We start from the raw sequence: 21,363 nt of genomic DNA on the forward strand, positions 1-21,363 counted from the left end.
CATTCTTCAAAGTACGTCTGCCTCAACGGTACCTACTGTGTTTGTGTCTGCTCCCGATGTCGAGAACATAGTCTTACTCTTCTCACAATCTCTGAAACGACAATGTTAGTCTTGCGCCATCAGTCGGCATATAGTTACTGTTAATAATTTGTATGTGTTATTATATAATATTTTACAATTGACGATTTCAAAAATACACGTGTCGTGTGCATTTTTTAATTTTACCCGTCGTGCGTGCAACGTTTGGTCTCGTTTCGATAGATTTTTGTTCACTCGGAGCATCGATTATAATACCGTGACGCCATGAAATCAGTTCGGATGGACACTGACCACATCCACAGTAACAAAAAGTACAGTTTGTCTAGCGGAAAACGATTACTTTTTTACTGGTCGCCGCTTATTTTTACTTCAATTGCAAGTACGTGGTGCCCGTTTACCTACCTACCTATAACCAGTGTTAGATAAAAATAATTATATTTATCAAATATTTTTAATATTTATTTTACACAGTATCTTTTTATCTTAGCTAGATAAATAAAACGGGTATCTGATTATCTGCAGATAAATTATAATATTTTTTATTAATTTCACATGATTTATTCCTATAACTTTTAATAGGTACTTATTTTAAATTTAAAACAACGGGCTTGATGCCACAATTAGTTCACAAAGCATCATTATAACTGCGTAATAATTTTGAATGTTAGTGTGATTAAAACCATACAAAATAAACTGTCAATTTTTTTTAAATTTAACTATCAACATTGATAATTATGTTTTTTACAAAAAATCAATTTTGTCAAAAAAAGTAATTATTTTGTTAAACAACCTCATTTTAAACACTTAAGATATCCTCTCTCTTCTTGATGATGCATATTTAAAGTATTGTTTTTTACGATGAATCCCACCTATAAATTCCCTATAAATTAAACTACTATAAAACACCTGTAACTAATAAACTAAATTATTGTGAATAATGATGGGTAACCTCCTCTATGCCAGTGTCCAAAGGAAATGAAGGAAATGCACCTAATAATATGAGTATTTTTGAATTATAACATCTTCATTTTCCATTCTTTTTTAGCCTATTCAGATTCACTAGACATATTTACCTTTTCCAAATATGGGAAAACATTATTAACAGAAAATTGAAAAGATTGATACAATTTAATTAAAAACACATTGCATACATTTTAGACACTTAAGATATCCTCTCTCTTCTTCTGGAATGTCATAACTAACCTTTGCCTCACATTCATCTTTATTATTTTTATTGATGATCAACCTAGCAACTTGTCATAATATGTTTGATAACTTATTATTTTGTTGTTGTAATGTAACTACTACAAAGATTGAAAAAAGGCCTGAATCTCGTTATTAGGATTTGTATCTAAAAGTGAAGATTCTTCGACTGCTGAATCAAAACTTTTTCTCTCCTGCCGGGCCCAATTGTATTCGGTTATTTTCTTGACTTGATTGTTCGTTGAGAAATTTATGTTGCCTTTTTGCTTGAAGGTAGTTTTAAATTATTCTTTACTATCGTATGTAATTGTACATTGGGATCCCTTACGACCAGATGATTTAGTTTCATCGTTAGCTACAATCATATAATTTTCCCTCTATTCTCACTGTCAGAATCAATGTTACTGATTTTTTTACCATCCTTATTGGATTTCATAATCTAATCCTTTTTTGTCATTGTATACAATTTTCATTTTCTCAAGAAATATGACATGGTGACATTGGTGACATTGGTTTTGGTATTGTTGAGAATATCTAAGAAAATAATAAATCAGTACATAAAATGAAATCCACACACAATAAGAGCTATTATGTTTCTATTCAGTGATGGATTATAAAAAGTACTCATTCAGATATAGTTCAAATTTGAATGTCCATCAACAAACTCACAAAAACATGTTGTGCGTATTGTTTGACGAACCAAGACTGCTTCATTGTAAAACTAGAAATTATTTTGAGACAATATGTTTATATTATAATATGACCAAAAACTATAGTACAATAGTACCTAAATTATTATTATAGAATGTTAATTAATAGTTAAAAAGTTAATACAAAATAGAATAACAAAAATTAATTTTTTTCTACTATAATCTAAAAATAATGAAGGAATAGCACCTGGTCTTAATGTGTTTTTTAATGCAGTATTCTTAAAACATTCCAATTGAAAATGAGTACTACAAACTCTTATAGAACTTTTTACTATTTTTTCGGGATCTTTTTTTACTCCACATTATTCTATACACATTTTCTTAGTGTGAAATCCTAAGGGTAGCCAAATAGATAAAGATACTCTGGGTGCCTGTTAAAGCAATCTGACCTAACCTGTGCTACGTAAGACATAGTTATGTAACGCATAATTTTCTTTTTTACTTGTCTTTTACTCAGTGATATTTATGCGCCACGTACCTATTAATTGGATTCATTTTTTTCATACATATCGCAGCTTATTGATAATTTCTAATGTTTTGCAAATATACAAAAGCCAGTTCTAATTTCTAATCAAAGTCAAGTTTAAGTTTTAAACACTTTTAATATGTTCCAACAGACGATTCCATATTTATTCAAGGCTGTATGCCACTGCTAACTTCTTCAAATAAGACGAATTTTCTGGTTCTAGTGATGTTTAGTGATATCTAGAAATAGTTTGATCATGTCTGGTATGGCGGTCGACAATATTGTTGGGCCAGCTCGTGTTCAACTGTTTTAGTTTCATTTTTTTTAAAGGATCATCTGGCTTGTAGATAGTGGATTTCTGTCTTAATTCTTTGGCGACAACGATAGTTGGAATCTAGAAATCAATAAACATGTTCTCGGCATGTGTGTTATGGTTGGAAACCCTTTTGGTTATTTCATTTTTAGTCTCTTATCATTTAACTCTTATGGACTTTTATTCATTATATCACTGACTTCCTTTATATCATAACTGTTAATAGTCTCAACTTTTTCTTCCTCACATTCCTTCTCTTTTAACTCTTCTGGACTATGAAATGTTCAAAAGTAAAATCGTTTGCAACAGCTTTTTCGCTCAAAACACATTTAAGACATATCTTGCATATTATTTTAGTAGGATAATCGATCGCTCCACAATCATATCTTACCATGGTAGTCCACTGCAATTGAAGGGTCCAGTGCAGCAACCTGCAGGTATATCCACTCTCTCAAAAAAGTTTTTAATTGTGGTTTTCTAACGAGGAAATAAAGCTACAAAACCAATTTAAAAAACTTCACAATTTTTTCATTTTATTTAGCCTATTCAGATTCCCTAGACTTTTTTTTTTTATTTTAAACATGGGATAAACACTATTAGTAGAAAATTGAGAAGATTGATAAAATTGTATTAAAAACACATTGCATACATTTTAGACACTTAAGATATCCTCTCTCTTCTTCTGGAATGTCCATAACTAACCTTCACCTCACATTCATCTTTATTATTTTTATTGATGGTCAACCTAGCAACTTGTCATAATATATTTGATAACTTATTTATTTGTTGTTGTAATATACTACAAAGAATACCTGTTGTGTAAACTACTGGTCACCTTCACACTTCTACATTGGGTGTGATAATTTAATGAAATGAAAATTTTTATTTTATTTAAGATTAGTATCTATTATTATATCAAGTAAAAGTAATTTTATGCTTGTTGATGATTATTAATTCAAAAGTACATTTACTGTATGATAGTAACATATTTAGTTAATTGTAAGCAATGAATGTATGATATAATTTGGTTCTGAATTAATATTCATTATACATACTTGTTTTTTCATCCGGTTGTTTACATAAACTACAGTTAAAATATTTTTTAATACAGCAAATTGTTTGAATCTTTATTTTATTATTACATTATAACTAAACTATTAACTGTATATACTTACGTAATAGCTATTTTTCTTAATTTCTTATCTACCACATTTGCATTAAAATTGATATACATTTGTTTTAAAATTAAAACAAACACAAAATAAAAAGAAATTTGTATACCTGTTAATAAGATTACTGTGCATAATAATTGTAAGTTGAAAATTCAAATGATATATGGTCAAGTAAGCTCTGATTTTTGTATTATACAATAAAATTATGTGTGAGCCTCTGGCGTGGTCTAACAATCCGCAAGCTCATAAATGTTTATTTATATAAATAGTTAAATCACAAACCAAAATCTCAGACATAAAAATATATGTTAGCGTATTTGCATATATAGTAAAAAAACATGTTTTTTATTCAAACATAACAGATATATTATATGTCTACATGCAATAGAGTAATAGGAAACACGGTATATCAACAAATACCTAACAAGTTTATAATGCAATGTATAAGTAGTAAAGAATATTTACAAAATAGTTGTTATATAGTATGTATAGTTAATTTTATCTTTATCCTGTAATTCAAAATAATTTACCGATCAAATAAGTTTTATGTCACTTAAGCTATTAATTTTATTAATTAATGACATGATAAATAAGTAATCAAATATAAATTATACTACCAAAAACAATATTGTTTAAAAAAAAAATACATATTTTTGCAATGTTAATATACACATAGTGAACCGTTATTAAAATTTAAAAAAAAAATAGTTTTCCCAATATTATATCATACATGTTTTTTTTATGTTGTAAGAAAAAATATAGTTTTAAAGAGTTTAAATTAAAGTTAACTATTTATAACAAGCGTAAACATAACTTGTTTTGGTAATTTTTCAAAAAAATAATTCAACTATTAGTTTCACATTATTTTCTAAATATGTTTTATAATTAACAACAAATAATGAATTTTGACAATGTATTTGTGCTTAAGTTGTACTATCTTAATCCTAGGCTTGTATCTTGTCTTAATCCCTTGTATGTTATAATAATTATTAAAAATTTAAATTAACGCACTTTATGCCACAATTAATTCACAAGGCATCATTCTAACTGCGTAATAATTTTGAATGTTAGTGTGATTAAAACCATACGAAATAATTTTCAATTTTTTTATTATATACAATGATATAATATAAAAAGGTAAAATATTATATTTAGGTAGTGTAAAATACTCGAAGTAATCTTTAATCATTATATTATTATATTGTTATTTTGTCACTGCCGCCTACCAATGTCACATCATTACGAATGGTATCTACCTAATAAATCTTCTGAGTTCCATGTAGAGCGATTGAAAACAAAATTTCTCGGACCTCGTGTAGGTACTAACACATTAATATGCTGCATGGAGACATATAATATAATATGATTATACTATAACTTAGTGGTTTTCAGCTTTTTTGGAACTACAGCTTTTCTGATAGGAAAAACCTTTAAAACGCTTCCTATACTAATAAAATTAACAAATTAAGAAATTTCTACTGCAAACGCGACTCCGTGTAAATAATCCGTGACACCATTGGGAGCCACGATATACAGTTTGAATACCCCTGCAGTAGGTACAACTGAAATATGATGACAATACAGAATTGTCTCCATCAGAACGTACAGGTTAATTTTATTCGGAATTCACTGGATTCATTTTTTTCATACATATTCATGCATAGTCACTTTATGTGCTACATAAGACATAGTTATGTAACGCATAATTTGCTTCTTATTAATAATTTCTAATGTTTTGCAAATATACAAAAGCCAGTTCTAACTTCTGATCCATGTCAGCTTTAAGTTTTAAACAATTTTAATATGTTTCAGCAGGCTATTCCATATTTACTTAAAAGCAGTATGTAACTACCAAGTTCTTTAAATGAGACACATTTTATATTTATATATTATATTAATATAAAGAAAAGGGAATTGTGGTTATGAACTAGTGTTTTTACTGCATGTGTTTGCTTTATTCTAATTTATTAATAAAACCTTCTTTCTTATATTAAATCTTAAAAAGTGTATTATATTGTTCATTTTTTTTTTTTTGTTATTACATTATATAACAAAATAAATTAATGAATAAAACCTTGTATTTACCTAAACTATTATTATATAATGCTAATTAATAGTTAAAAAGTTAATACAAAATAGAATAACAAAAAATTAATTTTTTTCTTATTACCATCTAAAAATAATGAAGGAATAGCACCTGGTCTTAATGTGTTTTTTAATGCTGTATTCTTAAAACACTCTAATTCAAAATGAGTACTACAAACTCTTATAGAACTTTTTACTATTTTATCGGGATCTTTTTGTACTCCACATTTTTCTATACACATTTTCTCAGTGTGAAATCCTAAGGGTAGCCAAATAGATAAAGATACTCTGGGTGCCTGTTAAATCAATCTGACCTAACCTGTTAGGACCCAACGAAAAAAATGTTTTTGACATTTATAGAACTATACTAAAATAGTACAACATTTCTGTTGTTTTTCTTTATAAAAAAATTCTGTAACTATATATATTTTAGTTGGTAGTTTGTGTAGGCTTAATATGTTATTAAGATCTTTAATAGCCAATTAATATAAATAAATTAAGGCCAGTATGCATAGTCACTTTATGTGCTACATAAGACATAGTTATGTAACGCATAATTTGCTTCATATTGATAATTTCTAATGTTTTGCAAATATACAAAAGCCAGTTCTAATTTCTGATCCATGTCAGCTTTAAGTTTTAAACAATTTTAATATGTTTCAGCAGGCTATTCCATATTTACTTAAAAGCAGTATGTAACTACCAAGTTCTTTAAATGAGACACATTTTATATTTATATATTATATTAATATAAAGAAAAGGGAATTGTGGTTATGAACTAGTGTTTTTACTGCATGTGTTTGCTTTATTCTAATTTATTAATAAAACCTTCTTTCTTATATTAAATCTTAAAAAGTGTATTATATTGTTCATTTTTTTTTTTTTGTTATTACATTATATAGCAAAATAAATTAATGAATAAAACCTTGTATTTACCTAAACTATTATTATATAATGCTAATTATAGTTAAAAAGTTAATACAAAATAGAATAACAAAAAATTAATTTTTTTCTTATTATAATCTAAAAATAATGAAGGAATAGTACCTGGTCTTAATGTGTTTTTTAATGCTGTATTCTTAAAACACTCTAATTCAAAATGAGTACTACAAACTCTTATAGAATTTTTTACTATTTTATCGGGATCTTTTTGTACTCCAATTATTAAAATCCGCTGTCCTCGTCGTTGCTGTTTACTGACCACGCTGACTCGTCTTGGACCGTACCCTCATTCGCGTTCGTAGTGAGCAGAACGATGTCGTTCCGGCCACCACCTGTTCGCGCTGTAATCCTGCAAGAACCAGCGAAAATGGCCAACGATCCAACGTACCCGGCAGCTGCACATGTCAGAGACCGGCATAATGTTGTTGTTTTTACGATCTCCAAAACATTCATTGTAATGTACAAACAAACAACAATACAATACACATAGGTGTAACGTGTGTACCTATTGTATATTAATTGTATTTTTATTTATTTGTACATTATATTATTAACCAAAAACATTTATATTATATTTTGTCAAACAGAAACACTGATACTTGATAGTGTTTACAAAATGTTATTATACTTGTTAGCATATTATTATAATATTATAGTTTTTTACTATTGTTATACAGTATACACTTATACTTACACCTCAAGTTTGCTAACCATTTTATTCGACCAAAATGATTCATCTTATTCAGTAATTTGAACTTTAGACCAATTTTCGTTGTATTCAACAAAATAACAAAATTGTCTTTTTGAGACGTGCATTTGGCCTTGAATCTGATAGTAGTAATTATGCTCTTTTTCTTCTATTGCTTTACCATAATCAGTTGATTTAGAAGTAAATGACCTATACAACATATCGTAAACCGTAGACCTACATAATGTAGTTGGTCGCATTTTACAAATCCGACCAAAATTTGAAGCTGTTATTCGGTTTCTTCTTTCTGTGTGCCAAATTTGTGAATTAGCCTGTTCTCTAGTTTTAATTTCTAATTCTATGCGTTTGTCGTGGTCCAAGTAAAGTGACTGAATGAATGCACTTTTCTTTGATTCCAGTTCATTCGAAGGTATATCATCGAGTAACGGTTCAGCCAGGCCATAATGTTGATCCGGACCCGTTTGTTTAGAAAATTTTTTTACCTTTTCTGGAAAAAGGAGTTTTTTACATTTTCTTTTTTCACTTTTCATTTGTTTTGTTTTCAAATATTTTTTCCCGATATCTCCTACAAATGTAAAATATTATTATATTTATTATTAATTATTAATTATTTTTTATTGAAATATAAATTATGACTATTTTACCTGGACTTATTTCATTAACTACGTTTTTGTGTAATTTTCTAAGAAACTCCCCTGACGTATTATAAGATACAACAGCAGCTTCAACTCTGGTGTTGTATGATTGCTGTTGAGAAAAATTGATACGTTTACCTAGAGTCATAATGTTTTTATTTATCTCTATAAATGTATTATTTATACTTATATATATATTCAAAACATTTCTATCGGTTTACCTGATAAATGCTTGTTTATTATACTATTAAATTGCTCACAAACATTGTTATCCACATTCATTAGTCAACTTTCAGCATGAGTTACTAATCGATTAGCTAACTGCGTAATTTCGTCTATAACTTTCGATTTTTCTGCGTCATCAACAAAGTTGTGCTCGTTTAATTTGGGCCCATGGCAGAAATACTCTTCACACCCAACATGAGAACCCTAAATATGGTAAAAACTGTTCAAAATATCCTTACGTAAACCTACCCTTGTTAATAAAATAATAAATATTTAATTATATTCATCAATAGTATTATTAGAGATCAAATTGCATGGAAAACGATATAGGTATAAACTAAACAATGGGCCATGAACATTTACTATTTCAAAATTCTAAAAATTTTAAAATTGACAGTTAAAAGTGTATTATTAGTGTATTATTTATATTAATTGAAAATTACATATTGTTTTTTGCCAATAATTTTTTTTTTAATTTTCAAATTAATAATTTTTCGAAAATGTTTATGCAAGTTAGTCCCTTTATACTATATCCTCCTAATATATAAAGCACTATAGTATAAACTAAAAAAAAATACAATATACCTAAACGTTTATCATTGTCAGATTGGTTGATTAATTGGCTGTGATATTCAATTGATTTAACAATTGCATTTCTGAATCTTATTATATTACTTTGAATATGTTTTCTTAAATTCAGGTAAGGATATCTGATGTTTTTGGCTAGTAATGATAATTTTGTTCCGTAATTTCGTTACATATGATTACGGCATTCTATTTTTTGAATATGAAATTCAGGACCATAAGGCATAATTTCAGAGAGCCTTTTTGTCACACTAGAATCACCATCACCTTTAATAAAATATTAAAAGAAATTATGGTAAGCACTAAAATATTAAACATAAATAAAATATCACTTGTACCTATAATATAATATATATATAAAATTATTATAGTATGTATTATATGATATTATGTATAAATTATTTTTATATATTATATATTTGTATATACCTATTAGTTTATTGTATTTCAATCCATGTAATTCCATACTTCGCTTAAAACCTTCTGCAATTGAATCGGCTTCTATACTTGTAGCTCCTTTTGACCAGTTTAAAAAACAAGTATGCTCAGGTTTGGGTACACCTATATTTTTTGCTCTTTGGCAAACAGCACAATACCGGTTGCGAATTCCAATAAACAAAATTTTTTTTGATTTATACCCAATAATAGTTGCCTATTAAAATTACAAATTAAATCAGGTCATAGTTTTATATTATATTATCATGTATAAATATTTGATGAAAAACTTAAGTTTATTATAGAACTTACTACGCCAGACAATGCATCATAATTAGTCTTATAGCTTCTTTTTGACCATTGCCCGTCAGCCACTACAGTACACATTGGCGTTCCATCCGTATCAATTGAACCAGACTCTAAGGCCAACCGTTTTTCTTCCTCGCCAGCAATTTGCATTTCTCTTTCAGCGATTATATGAATTTGCTGACTAATATCTTCTTGAACCGATAGAAATGTATTGGAAGACATACATGGAATATCCATTGTTGCACACAATTCTGATAATTGACTATAGCCAATACCAATAGCAATAGTGCCGCTTACTGCTGATTGATTAATTGGCATATAAGTATCAGGTTTTTGTTTTTCTGATTCTATGTATGATATTATGTTACACATTTTACAAATAAATTTAAATACTGTTCTAAATCCAAACTGTTTTTCATTTATCAAAGTCATATCTAAAAACGAACAACCAATATCATTTACGTGGACGGTATTTTGAATGTGATTGAAAATATGATACACATCTACTACTCGTCGTCCTTTAAACAAGTTTTCAGAAGTTGTACTAAGAAATTATAAAAAATAATTACTTAAATAAACAAATCAAATCACAATTTTTTAAATTATATTTACCTATTAGTATGACTAGTATGACTGTCTATGTTTATAGTTGATGGTCCTTCAGTTATAGGGGATGTTATTGTCGGTTCTATAGTAGACAGTACATTACCTACACATCTAAATATACAAATCATTTTTAATATATGGCACATTTATTGTTTTTTTTTCAATTTAACTCCAAGTAACTTACAACTAATTAAAAAAAACTAAAAGGTATTTTTTGTGTTTGAATAAATGAAGCAGACGTTTTTGAAGCAGATTTTTTTAATATTTTTAATTAAATTATTAAGGGGGGTGTGGGGGCATCGCCCAAATGGGTTATTTTTCATGTAATATCAGGAGGACTACAGCCCCCTCCCAACATTTTAGCCCCAGTTGTGTCACTGTATATAATACATGTATAATATAGTGCATACTTATCTGGTACTTAAAATGATATCTTCGGAGATGCATTAGCTTCAAAAGCAGACGACTCAATTACATCATGTTCATGTAAAACATGCTCAAAATATTGGAATGGGTGGACAGCAGAGCTGTAAAACGATGAATGAGTATAGAGTAGAGGGCGCACTATAGAAGATAAAATATGGCATAAAAACATGGTTTCGTAATTCCAGTAATACGGCTTATTGAAGCGGTTTACAGCAAAACTACTTATTACAAAAATTGTAGAGAAGAACTTTTTTAACAATCGTAAGAAACCCGAATTTCGATATTTTTATAAATTAGTTGAATAATTAATCGATAAAAAATTTTAAAAACCTTGTTAATTTACCATGTGATATTGGACGATTGGAATACGATATCAAAAATCGGATTTCTTACGATTGTTAAAAAAGTTCTCGTCTACAATTTTTTATAATAGGTAGTTTTGTTTTAAACCGCTTCAATAAGCCGTATTACATGAAGAACAAAAGTATAGTTTTTATTAGTAGGTATGAAATTCGGATACGAATACAAAATATAAAACCGAACAAAATTAAATAATATTTGTCATGAAATATAATATAATAATCATTTTCTTATCTGGGTTATTTATAAACTATGTACGGGCGCATGGCTGCGATAGAAAACTCGTTTTGACCTATGGTGCGGTACTTCTGTTATCGCACGAGGGGTGGTGGTATGAACACCTAGTATCGAGCGCTGCCGCTGCCTATAATGGGCGCAGCACATGACGAGCGTAATTAAATGTTTTTTTACCGAAAAACATGGTTTTGTAATTCCAGGCATACGGCTTATTGAAGCGTTTTACAGTATAAATACCTATTACAAAAATTGTAGAGGAGAATTTTTTATAGAAACGTAAGAAGCCCGATTTTTGATATCTTGTTCCAATCGTCCAATATCGCATGGTAAATTAACACGTTTTTTTAAAACTTTTTATCAATTAATTATTTTACTAATTAATAAGAATATCGAAAATCAGGCTTCTTACGTTTCTAGAAAAAATTCTCCTCTACAATTTTTGTAATAGGTATTTATACTGTAAAACGTTTCAATAAGCCGTATTCCTGGAATTACGAAACAATGTTTTTATGCCATATTTTGTCTACTAGTGCGCCCTCTTAAGACACACTGCTCTAAAGTATCAAAAATAAAAATAATTATTTAAACCAATAGTTATCATTTATAAAGAAAAAAAATTATAATAATAATCTCAAAATTCCTGTTTGAGAATGGACCTGTGTTGGACCCCTTATTCAGATTTTTTCGAGACAAAATGTAATCTATCTTCTTTCCCAATGTCTAATCTATCTCTGTACTAAATTTCATCGCAATCGGAAGAACTAGAGAGCCATAATAATAATAGAGTGGCCAACTGGGTGACTGGGTAGATAGCAGTTATGTTTCGTTTAAAAAACTCCAGCGTTTTTTTAAAAATCTTTAAAGCATAAAATAGGAAATAGTATAATATACTAGTCAGTTTATAAAATATCAAAGAAATATGCTTACAGGACACCAATAACTAAAATAATAAATTATTATATAATATGATATGCCATAATATGGGTATACAACTAGGTATGTATATTTATATTTTAACATAATATTATATAATATATAACCGTAGTCTGTAATACAAAATATGGATACGGGATAAATATTTAATTATGTAACAAAACAATGTAAATAATAAATAATAATAGATAAGTTAATTTAAATAGTTACATATTATTATTAAAATTAAATTGTCGTGTAAAAACCAATAAAATTGACGATTAGTGTATTCAATATTGGTAAAATATAAACAAATAGACGAAAATATAACGTCCATTATCACCGACTTTTTTTGAGCTGTTAACGAACATTTTCGGTTCCAATTTTTCATTATTTTTTGCTATGAATGTCAATAAAAATTTATTCGTTGGGTTAAAAAGCTTGACAATTTGATACAAAGGCTCCTAATATATTGTTACAATGATGGTTGAAACATATTAAAAAAACATAGTCCCAATGTTTTTTTTATAAGCATTTAAAGTTAGAATTTGATAAAATACGTAAAACTCACGAAAATGTGCAAATTAGTATGAGTTAGAAATTCATAAAAATGTTTACTTTTAAATCTAAGGTTTGAAAATTTAATACAAGACTCCTCATAAGTTTGTTGACCTTAACTTATAAAAAATGAAAACCTGAAAGTAAATTAAATTTGTATGAGTGTTTGAAATTCAAATTTTTACATAATTCAACCTACTGTATTATTTATGCTTAATACCTAGTAATATAAATTATATTAACCACAATAATATCAAAAAATATACTTAATAATGTTATAGGCTGATAGACCATCTTCTCTCAGAATTGTTTTTCGTATACCTACAATGATTTTATATCCTTAAATTCAAATTTAACACATCCATTATTTTTTATTTAACTTTATTGATTGAAGAATAAATAAATTTCACTATAATTTTATTTGAGTTACGATTAAAGTAGGTAAATTAATTATTTTATTAATCCAACACTGTATTTTAGAATTGTGTATTTTGTTACAATTTTAACAAATTTTAAAAAAGTTTAAAAATATTGTAAATCCATAGGCAAGATTATTTTCATAAGCATTTAAAGTTCAAATTTTGACAAAACCTGACCTTCGAGTTCTATAAACGTCATAGTTTATATGATTTATATATTTTTATATATATATATTTTTATTAAAATTATTTTTACTATTATTTTTGCAATTACTTACAATAGCATTAAACTAATTAAAATTTAGAATTAAAATTGTATTGCGCTTAAATACCTACCTGAAAACGTATAAGCCATATATGTACCTACCATTATGATACCATTATACCAAGCCAAAAATTATAAAGAAAATCTGAATGAAAATGGTATTTTTTACAAAACATACCATTTTATTATGTCCAACGACAAAAAAGATTAAAATGTCATCTTACGTGGACGTCCCACCCGCCTGTGTGGTTCGTCTTACACACATACAACATATCAATTTTTGGTTCGATAGTTTCAATAGGGTACTATTATACTATAATTATTTATTTTGGGGTATTTTCTCATATTGTGCATATTTTCCTAAGTTGTACTCATGCTTGATACAGTTGTTTATGTATTATACTTCAAGTCCCAAAAAGGTAAGCTATAATATCCATTTTTCCAGTCTTAAATCTATTACTCTTATGATTTATTATTAGATATATGAACTATGAACATTGTTTTTTGTACGATGGACAGTTGTTAGCCCACCAATCAGCCCCCAAGTTGGAAAACTTATCACGCAAACCACTTAAGGTCAACCTAACGTATCAATAAAAGACAAATTATAAAATTGTTTTAGGCAGGTAAACTACAGTTAAATTATATTCAACTTACTGTTTGTTATTTATATCTACACACCATTGTTTTTTTTTTTTTTTTATTAAATAAAACAAAAAACATTGTTATATCTACTACCTTTAAGCAGAGCTTGAGTTGGTAGTAGAGAGTTACATGTTACAACTTAGTTTATATACATATATTAATTACTAATTACAACAGCAAATTGATTACATCGACATTCGACAATTAATTAAACATAAAAGAGGAAGTACAAAAAAGAATGAAATTAATAACATATTCTATACATAGGTACATAATATTTAGACATTCCTTAAAAGTTAGAGATTATATTTCTTGTAGAAGCCAATTGTAGATTATTATTTTATGATTAGATTTGGGATTTGATCTTATAGTTTTCTTGATTGCAAAAGTCATTGCATTGAAGAAAGTTGGTCCTAAATAGTCCACGAATCTTTGTCCAATAGTTTTTTTTAGTGTAATTATTTGAGATGTCATATGTTCTATTACGTTTTGAATATACAATATCATTTATAGGAGTATTTTTACTAAGAAACATGATCGCGAATTTTTTGTAAAGTAAATTAATATGTAGAACGCCCAAGCATTTATAATTTAATTTAGTTGATCCTTCTAACGTGTTTTTGTCAAGGCATTTACGAACTATTTTGTTTTGCTGTATAGTTAAAGGCTTAATAGCATTTTCATATGTACCACCCCAGGCAATTATACCATATTGAAAAATAGCTTGGTAGAGAGACAGGTACACTATACGCATAGTATCTGGTGAGATTATTTTCCTCAAACAATATATTTTGTACATAATTGTCCTTAGGTGCATAGTTATACTGTTTATGTGGCGTTGCCATTTCATATTTTGGTCGAAGATTAGGCCCAGGTATCTTACCCTAGTTACCCTTTTTATTTTGCAACCATTATGGTTGTGTATATTATCTGTGATTTCAATTTCATTTTTTATTGTGATTGATTGTAAAAAATATATATATTTCATAGGTATATGGTACACCGTGGTAGTTTTGTGAATATTAACAGATGTATAACTTAAAAGTTAAATATTACCATATTAAACTGTTATGGCTATAGCTGTAAAGCCTTGTTTTTGTGTTAATAGTTTTTAATGAAACGATTCGCAACTGTAAGAACAGTTCCGATGATATTGAATACGATGCCCATAATTTTCTAATTAAATTTAGGTGTTTTATCAATGTAATTATCACACCATTTTTTAGCCTCATCATCTATTTTTAGTAATTGTATACTAGGTAGTATATGAGCTGGCGGAATCAACTTAGGTATTATAAAAAAGTTCTACGGGGTCATTAGCCGGAGCAATTAAAATATAATTTTGGAAGAATCGATGTATTCATTAATTTTAATTCAGTATAATTATAAACATCTAGGGGAAGGCGGGGCAGTACCGTACGGTTAAGCTTCCATGGCTTATGAATCATGTAATTTTTAACGAAATTAAATTTTTTAAACTGGTATATATAGAACAACTTATGGTCTATAACTTTTATTCGAAACTTTTTTGTATTTTTTTTTTTTAAATGTGTCTAATTTGCGTTTTACTTTTTTTGGGAAAAATACGGATTTACCCCAGGTGCGGGGTAAATCCGTATGTACCCTGGGGCAAAATCGTATGAGGATAATTTTTTATACCAAAACACAGTTCATTATATTTATTGGTAAATTATTAATTGGTATTGGTCTTTTGTTTAATTCATTTATAAAGTTTAACTAAAATTAGGCAGTAGGTAGTAAGCTATGTATGATTTCATTTTCATTAATTAAAAATGTACCTAAACATTGTTTTCAATTCTTCAAAATGTCAACAAATTAATAACACAATACAATATGCGATAAAACCTGCTCCCATTGGCAGTAGTACAACAAATACAACTTACCTAAGTACCTATAAAGTTATTAAAATAAAACAAAATCTTCTTTTAATATAAGAAATAAAAATGACCACACTAAATTACTTTTTAATAAAAATAATAACAAAATTTAATATGATAAATTTTTTTGGCAATTCTAGCTAGAACATAAACAGTTTATTATAATCATAAAAATAAAACAAAACCTTATTTTTTTATAAGAAATATAAATTATTATACCAAAATAACTTTTTTATAACTTTTCCAAAAAAAATAATAATGAAACTTAACATTATGCCTGCCTAGCACATAAATATAGTAGGTAAACATAAAATAATATGTAAATATTAAAAAAACAAAAACTTTTTATAACTTTTTCAAAAAAAAATAATAACAAAACTTAACATTATGCCTGCCTAGCATATAAATATAGTAAACAATATGTAATATAAAAATAAAACAAAACCTTTTTTTCTTATAAGAAATAAAAATTACCTTAATCAATAATGTTTTACTTATTTTTTTTTTATACAAAGATCACAAATGTAGGTCTTCCAGTTATCAACTCCTCCACAAAGCTCATGACACCATCTACAGCAATTTATACATTTAACCCATTTCTCTCCCTTTGAGTCTTCTTTGTATGGCATACTACAATATATACACTCTTCGTCGGCACTGTCATCATCATCAGTTGAAACACATAGCTTTTTGGGGTGAATTTCTTCTTCATCTGTAGAAGTGAATAATCTTTTTTTAATATTATTTTTCTTTTGTTTTTTCTTTGGCAGTGGTTTGCTGTTTTCTTTAGCTTCTTGGAGTTCTTTTTTGTATGGACTTTCAGTGATAATTGCTGTCTTTCCTCTTCTTCTTGATGATCTGTTAATATTTTGAGCTTTTGGTATTGGCAAAATAATTTCTGGAGATATAGTAAAAATCTGTTTTTCATTTGAAGAAAAAGTTGTATGTGGTGTTTCTAATACCAAACTTTGAGACAATAAAGATGAAACAGCTGCATTTTGAACATTATCTGCAGGTTGTTCAGTATTCAATGTATTAGCAGAGGAACTAGGTTGGGGAGTAGAATATAATGCAAGAGCACTATTATTATCAGCTGAACAACAAGGTTGTGTTTGGGTATCTAATGACATTTCAATATTATTGGTAGTTTCAGCTGGAGCAAAGTCAGAATTGTCAAATATGTCTGAATTAAATGGAGCTATACCAGTTTTTCTAAAACCAGAAATTGCATTTTTAGGAGTTGCTGCTTTTAGATATGCCTCACGAAAAATTTTAGAAATGTGGCGAAGACCAACAACTTGGCCTGGGTGGTTAAGTAACCACAAATCTAACTCTTGGCTATAGTATGTACTGAGTGGACCCATAAAGCTCACATCTAACGGTTGTAATTTGTGAGTTGTATGGGGAGGAAAACAAATGATAACTATATTATTTTTGCGGGCTACATCTATAACTTCAAGGTTTTTAACATGAGTAACATGACCATCTAAAAGCAATAAAATAGGGTTTTCTTTTGTGGGATGTGTATGCTTAATAAAATGATGAAGCCACTGCACAAATATTTCGGATTGCATCCACCCTGATGGATGACAAACAACCAATGATCCAGGTGGTGCTTCTTCTTCAAAATCTGGATTTAATCTGACTCTAGGGAATATTAATAATGGGGGAATATATGAACCCGATGCTGAAAAACAAATTGTCACTGTAACATTTTGACCTCTTTCAGCTGATGACAGTTTGCCAACTTGTCTTCGTCCCTTTTGGGAAATTATTTTGGCTCTACTTTTGGCTACATTTGACAATCCACTTTCATCAACATTAAAAATTTGTTCTGGCTTAAAGTGATGAGTCTCATAACATTTTTTTAACAAATCATAAAAACTATTCACCACCGGTCGATTGAAGCCCATAGCTCTCACAGCTGAAGTTGGTTCTGGGATCCGTACTGACAACTCTGGGTGCCTTAATAAAAAGCCTTTTAACCAATCTTGACCTACATAAAAAAAATTAAAAGATAATATAACAATAAACTTTAAAATATATAAATAAAAATAATCATTGCTTAATTCACCTGCTAAACCATTTGTTTTATTAAAATTATGAGCAATATTGTTTCTTTCGGCAAGTTCAAAGGCCATTTTTCTAAAATGATTTTGTGTTAAGCCAAACAAACGACTTTCCATGTCTTTTAAATATTGTACAAGAACATTTTCTTGTTCGATTGAAAATACTTTTTGATAATGTCCCAAAGCTATAACAATAAAAAATTATACTTTTAATTGAAAACAATTATTTCAGCACATAATTGACAAGTTTACAATAAGCACCCCCTTATAACTAAATAATATGTTATCTAATATCAGTAGAAAAAAATTGGTTTTCTTAATAAGAAATTTTCTGTAATAATACCTATATCAAACTAATTACCATAATATTGTGTAATCATTAAAATATATACCTTTTAATCCACACTGTTGTACATTTAATTTTCCTTCTTTAACTTTATTGACTCGATCCTGTAACGTTGAACGAGGAACTTCATAACGAATAGACGCAGCATCATAAGTCAAACTTCTTTCCACCACAGCTAATACAGCCATTTTCATATCATCTTCCAACCATGATTGTCTGTTTGATTTCCGAATATAATTACGAACCATACTAAGAAAAATAAAACAATTCAATAGGTACTAATAAATTGTTTAAATTCAACCATAGCAATTGTCAAAATATCAACGTAGTAAAACCGTACAGTGTATAACCATACGATTTTGCCCCATACGATTTTGCCCCACAAGACTATTAAAAGTTTTCGAGCTTTATATCAAACATTAAATTAATAAATGAATGCATTTATACAACAAATGTAAATTACACTTCATTAGCTATTGAATAATAAATATGACATACCTGAACAATTTTTTCGCATATAAAAATTCACTCTTTGAAATGTTGATAATATTTTAGTAATTGAAAGTAAAAACATAAAACGTATTTATTTTAAAAACGTGATATCAAAACAAGTGCACTATCATATTCAATAGATAAGCAAACAAAACGTTTCAAATCGGTGTCTTCAGTTTACCTCCATGATAACAATTATTGATAACATTCCGATAATACGATTTTGCCCCGCATACGGTAATACCCCGTCTTCCCCTAATTGCCAATGGATAAATTAATAGGTACTAATTTAATACAACTTAGTATATTATTATTATTAATCATTATGAGCTTATGATGTGAAAAAGCGAACATTTCGCAGATTTTTATGAAATAATGGTTTAAATCTATAGTGTAACGAATGTAGTAAGCCAGTTACTACTTAACAACACCATTGTAATATAATAGTTATTATACTATACTGTAGATTAGCTATACTGTAATTCGGCATATATCGGATAATAGAAACGGAAATAAGGGTTCCTTCTGTTTATTAAATAATATTACATTTTAATGTCTTGTTTGAGAAACGGATATTAGGAACTCATTGAACCATATAATTGCTCTGTATACCACAATGTTCAATATATAAAAATATGAAACAGTAGAATGATTATTTTGATTACAACACTGTACGCAACGATAGTCATTATAAAAAAATATTAATATTATATTAAAAATGATTATATCAAATCGAATACACAGAATTATACTGGAAGTCATAAAATGCGGGGGCCGGAACGATGGTCACACACATCACATCCGTGAGTCGAGATACAGTAGCTATAGGCAAGGGGTACGGGGAACTTCATATATAAGGGAGCCCGAATCGGCCTGTTTTCAGACGTGTACTACCACCCATTAGTGCAAGCACCTTCACGCCACTCTGTACGAGCATATTTTGGACTTAGAAAAATTATCAACAATATAATAAAATTCACAATAAAACAACAACTGTCTTTTATTTATTATCAACCACGACTACAACATCAAACAAATTGTCTGCGACCCGCAACGTTAATATCTCGGCAGCCACTTATCTGCTATTAGAACTACGATAGTAGGTACCAAGCTGTCGAGACCATTACACTGGCGCAGTCGAAAAAGGAGGTTCAAGGAGTTTCAAGACGAGGCGAGCAGTCAAAGCGGCGGATTTAAATTTCCAAAGGCGAGTCTAGCAGTCAAGGCGGCTAAATTCAACTTCGGAGATCCAGTACCGACGCAGCGGCTACACCACGTCAAGCAGCTCCACGGAGGTAACAGTTGAGGTCTGATCAACCAAGGCGACTCCGGGATCAACGAACAAGTTCAAGACGGGCCAGCAGTCAATCAAGAAAATGAACACAGCAGTGGCAACAACGTTATTGTGAGTATATTAATTAAGTGAAGATAGATAATTAAAATTAAAATTGTATAGCTTGAAGTGCACGTCTCACGTTGATACATATATATCAGCGTTTATTTTATACTTGGTGGTGGTGTAAAATATTAGGGAAAAATATTCGAATAAAATTAAATAAAGAAAAAAAAAAATAGGAAACAAGCTTGGGAAGAACTATATACGTATTTTATGATAGACAGCTGTAGACTGATCTAGGGTTTTTTTTTATGGTAAATAGACGGCAAGGACCGATCTAAGATTTTTTTTATGATAGACAGCTGTAGACTGATCTAGGATTTTTATAGACGGCAAGGACCGATCTGAGATTTTTTGTGGTAGGCAGCAGGGACTGACCTAAGAATTTTATGGTATTTTGTGATAGGCAGCAGGGACTGACCTAAGAATTTTATGATATTTTGTGATAGACAGCGGGGACTGATCTAATAAATTAAAGTAGACAGCGATAGGCTGATCTAGGAAATTGATGCACGCGCGTAGCATTTTTGAATTATATATGAGAATAATTGATTAAAGTGAAATATTGAATTTTGAATTGAAATATAAATGTTGAGAGAATTTAAGTGATATATATTGAAAAAAAAGAGATTTTGAATTAAAAGGCAGTAGATGACCTTATTGAAGTAATTGACGTCAAATTTTGAAAAGTTTTGAAAAAAAAAAGAGAGAGATTAATTATAGGGGCCCTAGGATAAGAAATAGTATAACGTTACTAAGAATAAGTTGATAGAAATAATTATTAGAAAAAAAATTGTTAGTGTTTAGAAGATTAAATGGTAAAGCGCGTAAATTAGGAAATTAAAGCATTTAGGAAAAATTAGTAATAATACTTTTATAGTCTATAGTCTATAAAAATAGGGGATA

General features: G+C 28.6%; 2 protein-coding genes across 3 annotated transcripts; both read right to left on the bottom strand.

The window, feature by feature from the left end:
* Positions 1-7,668: 7,668 nt before the first annotated feature.
* LOC132937982 (uncharacterized) lies at positions 7,669-10,914 on the bottom strand. Its single transcript, XM_061004628.1, has 5 exons — positions 10,910-10,914; positions 10,441-10,545; positions 9,832-10,372; positions 9,514-9,736; positions 7,669-8,204 (listed from the first exon to the last, which is right to left on the bottom strand). Exons 1-5 carry the CDS (start codon positions 10,912-10,914, stop codon positions 7,669-7,671), a joined length of 1,410 nt encoding a protein of 469 aa, XP_060860611.1.
* Positions 10,915-16,253: 5,339 nt separating this feature from the next.
* LOC132934648 (uncharacterized) lies at positions 16,254-19,310 on the bottom strand. Of its 2 annotated transcripts, none has more exons than XM_061000976.1 (3): positions 19,068-19,310; positions 18,616-18,818; positions 16,254-18,408 (listed from the first exon to the last, which is right to left on the bottom strand). In XM_061000976.1, the coding sequence occupies exons 2-3, from the start codon at positions 18,815-18,817 to the stop codon at positions 16,649-16,651; spliced, it is 1,962 nt and encodes a 653-aa protein (XP_060856959.1). In that variant the 5' UTR covers position 18,818; positions 19,068-19,310; the 3' UTR covers positions 16,254-16,648. The 2 variants fall into 2 exon arrangements, with proteins under 2 accessions (XP_060856959.1, XP_060856960.1); XM_061000977.1 differs by having other exon boundaries at positions 16,254-18,150; positions 18,229-18,408; positions 18,616-19,310.
* Positions 19,311-21,363: the final 2,053 nt, after the last annotated feature.

The sequence above is a fragment of the Metopolophium dirhodum genome, chromosome 1 (genome assembly GCF_019925205.1).
Source record: "Metopolophium dirhodum isolate CAU chromosome 1, ASM1992520v1, whole genome shotgun sequence".
Lineage (NCBI taxonomy): Eukaryota > Metazoa > Arthropoda > Insecta > Hemiptera > Aphididae > Metopolophium > Metopolophium dirhodum.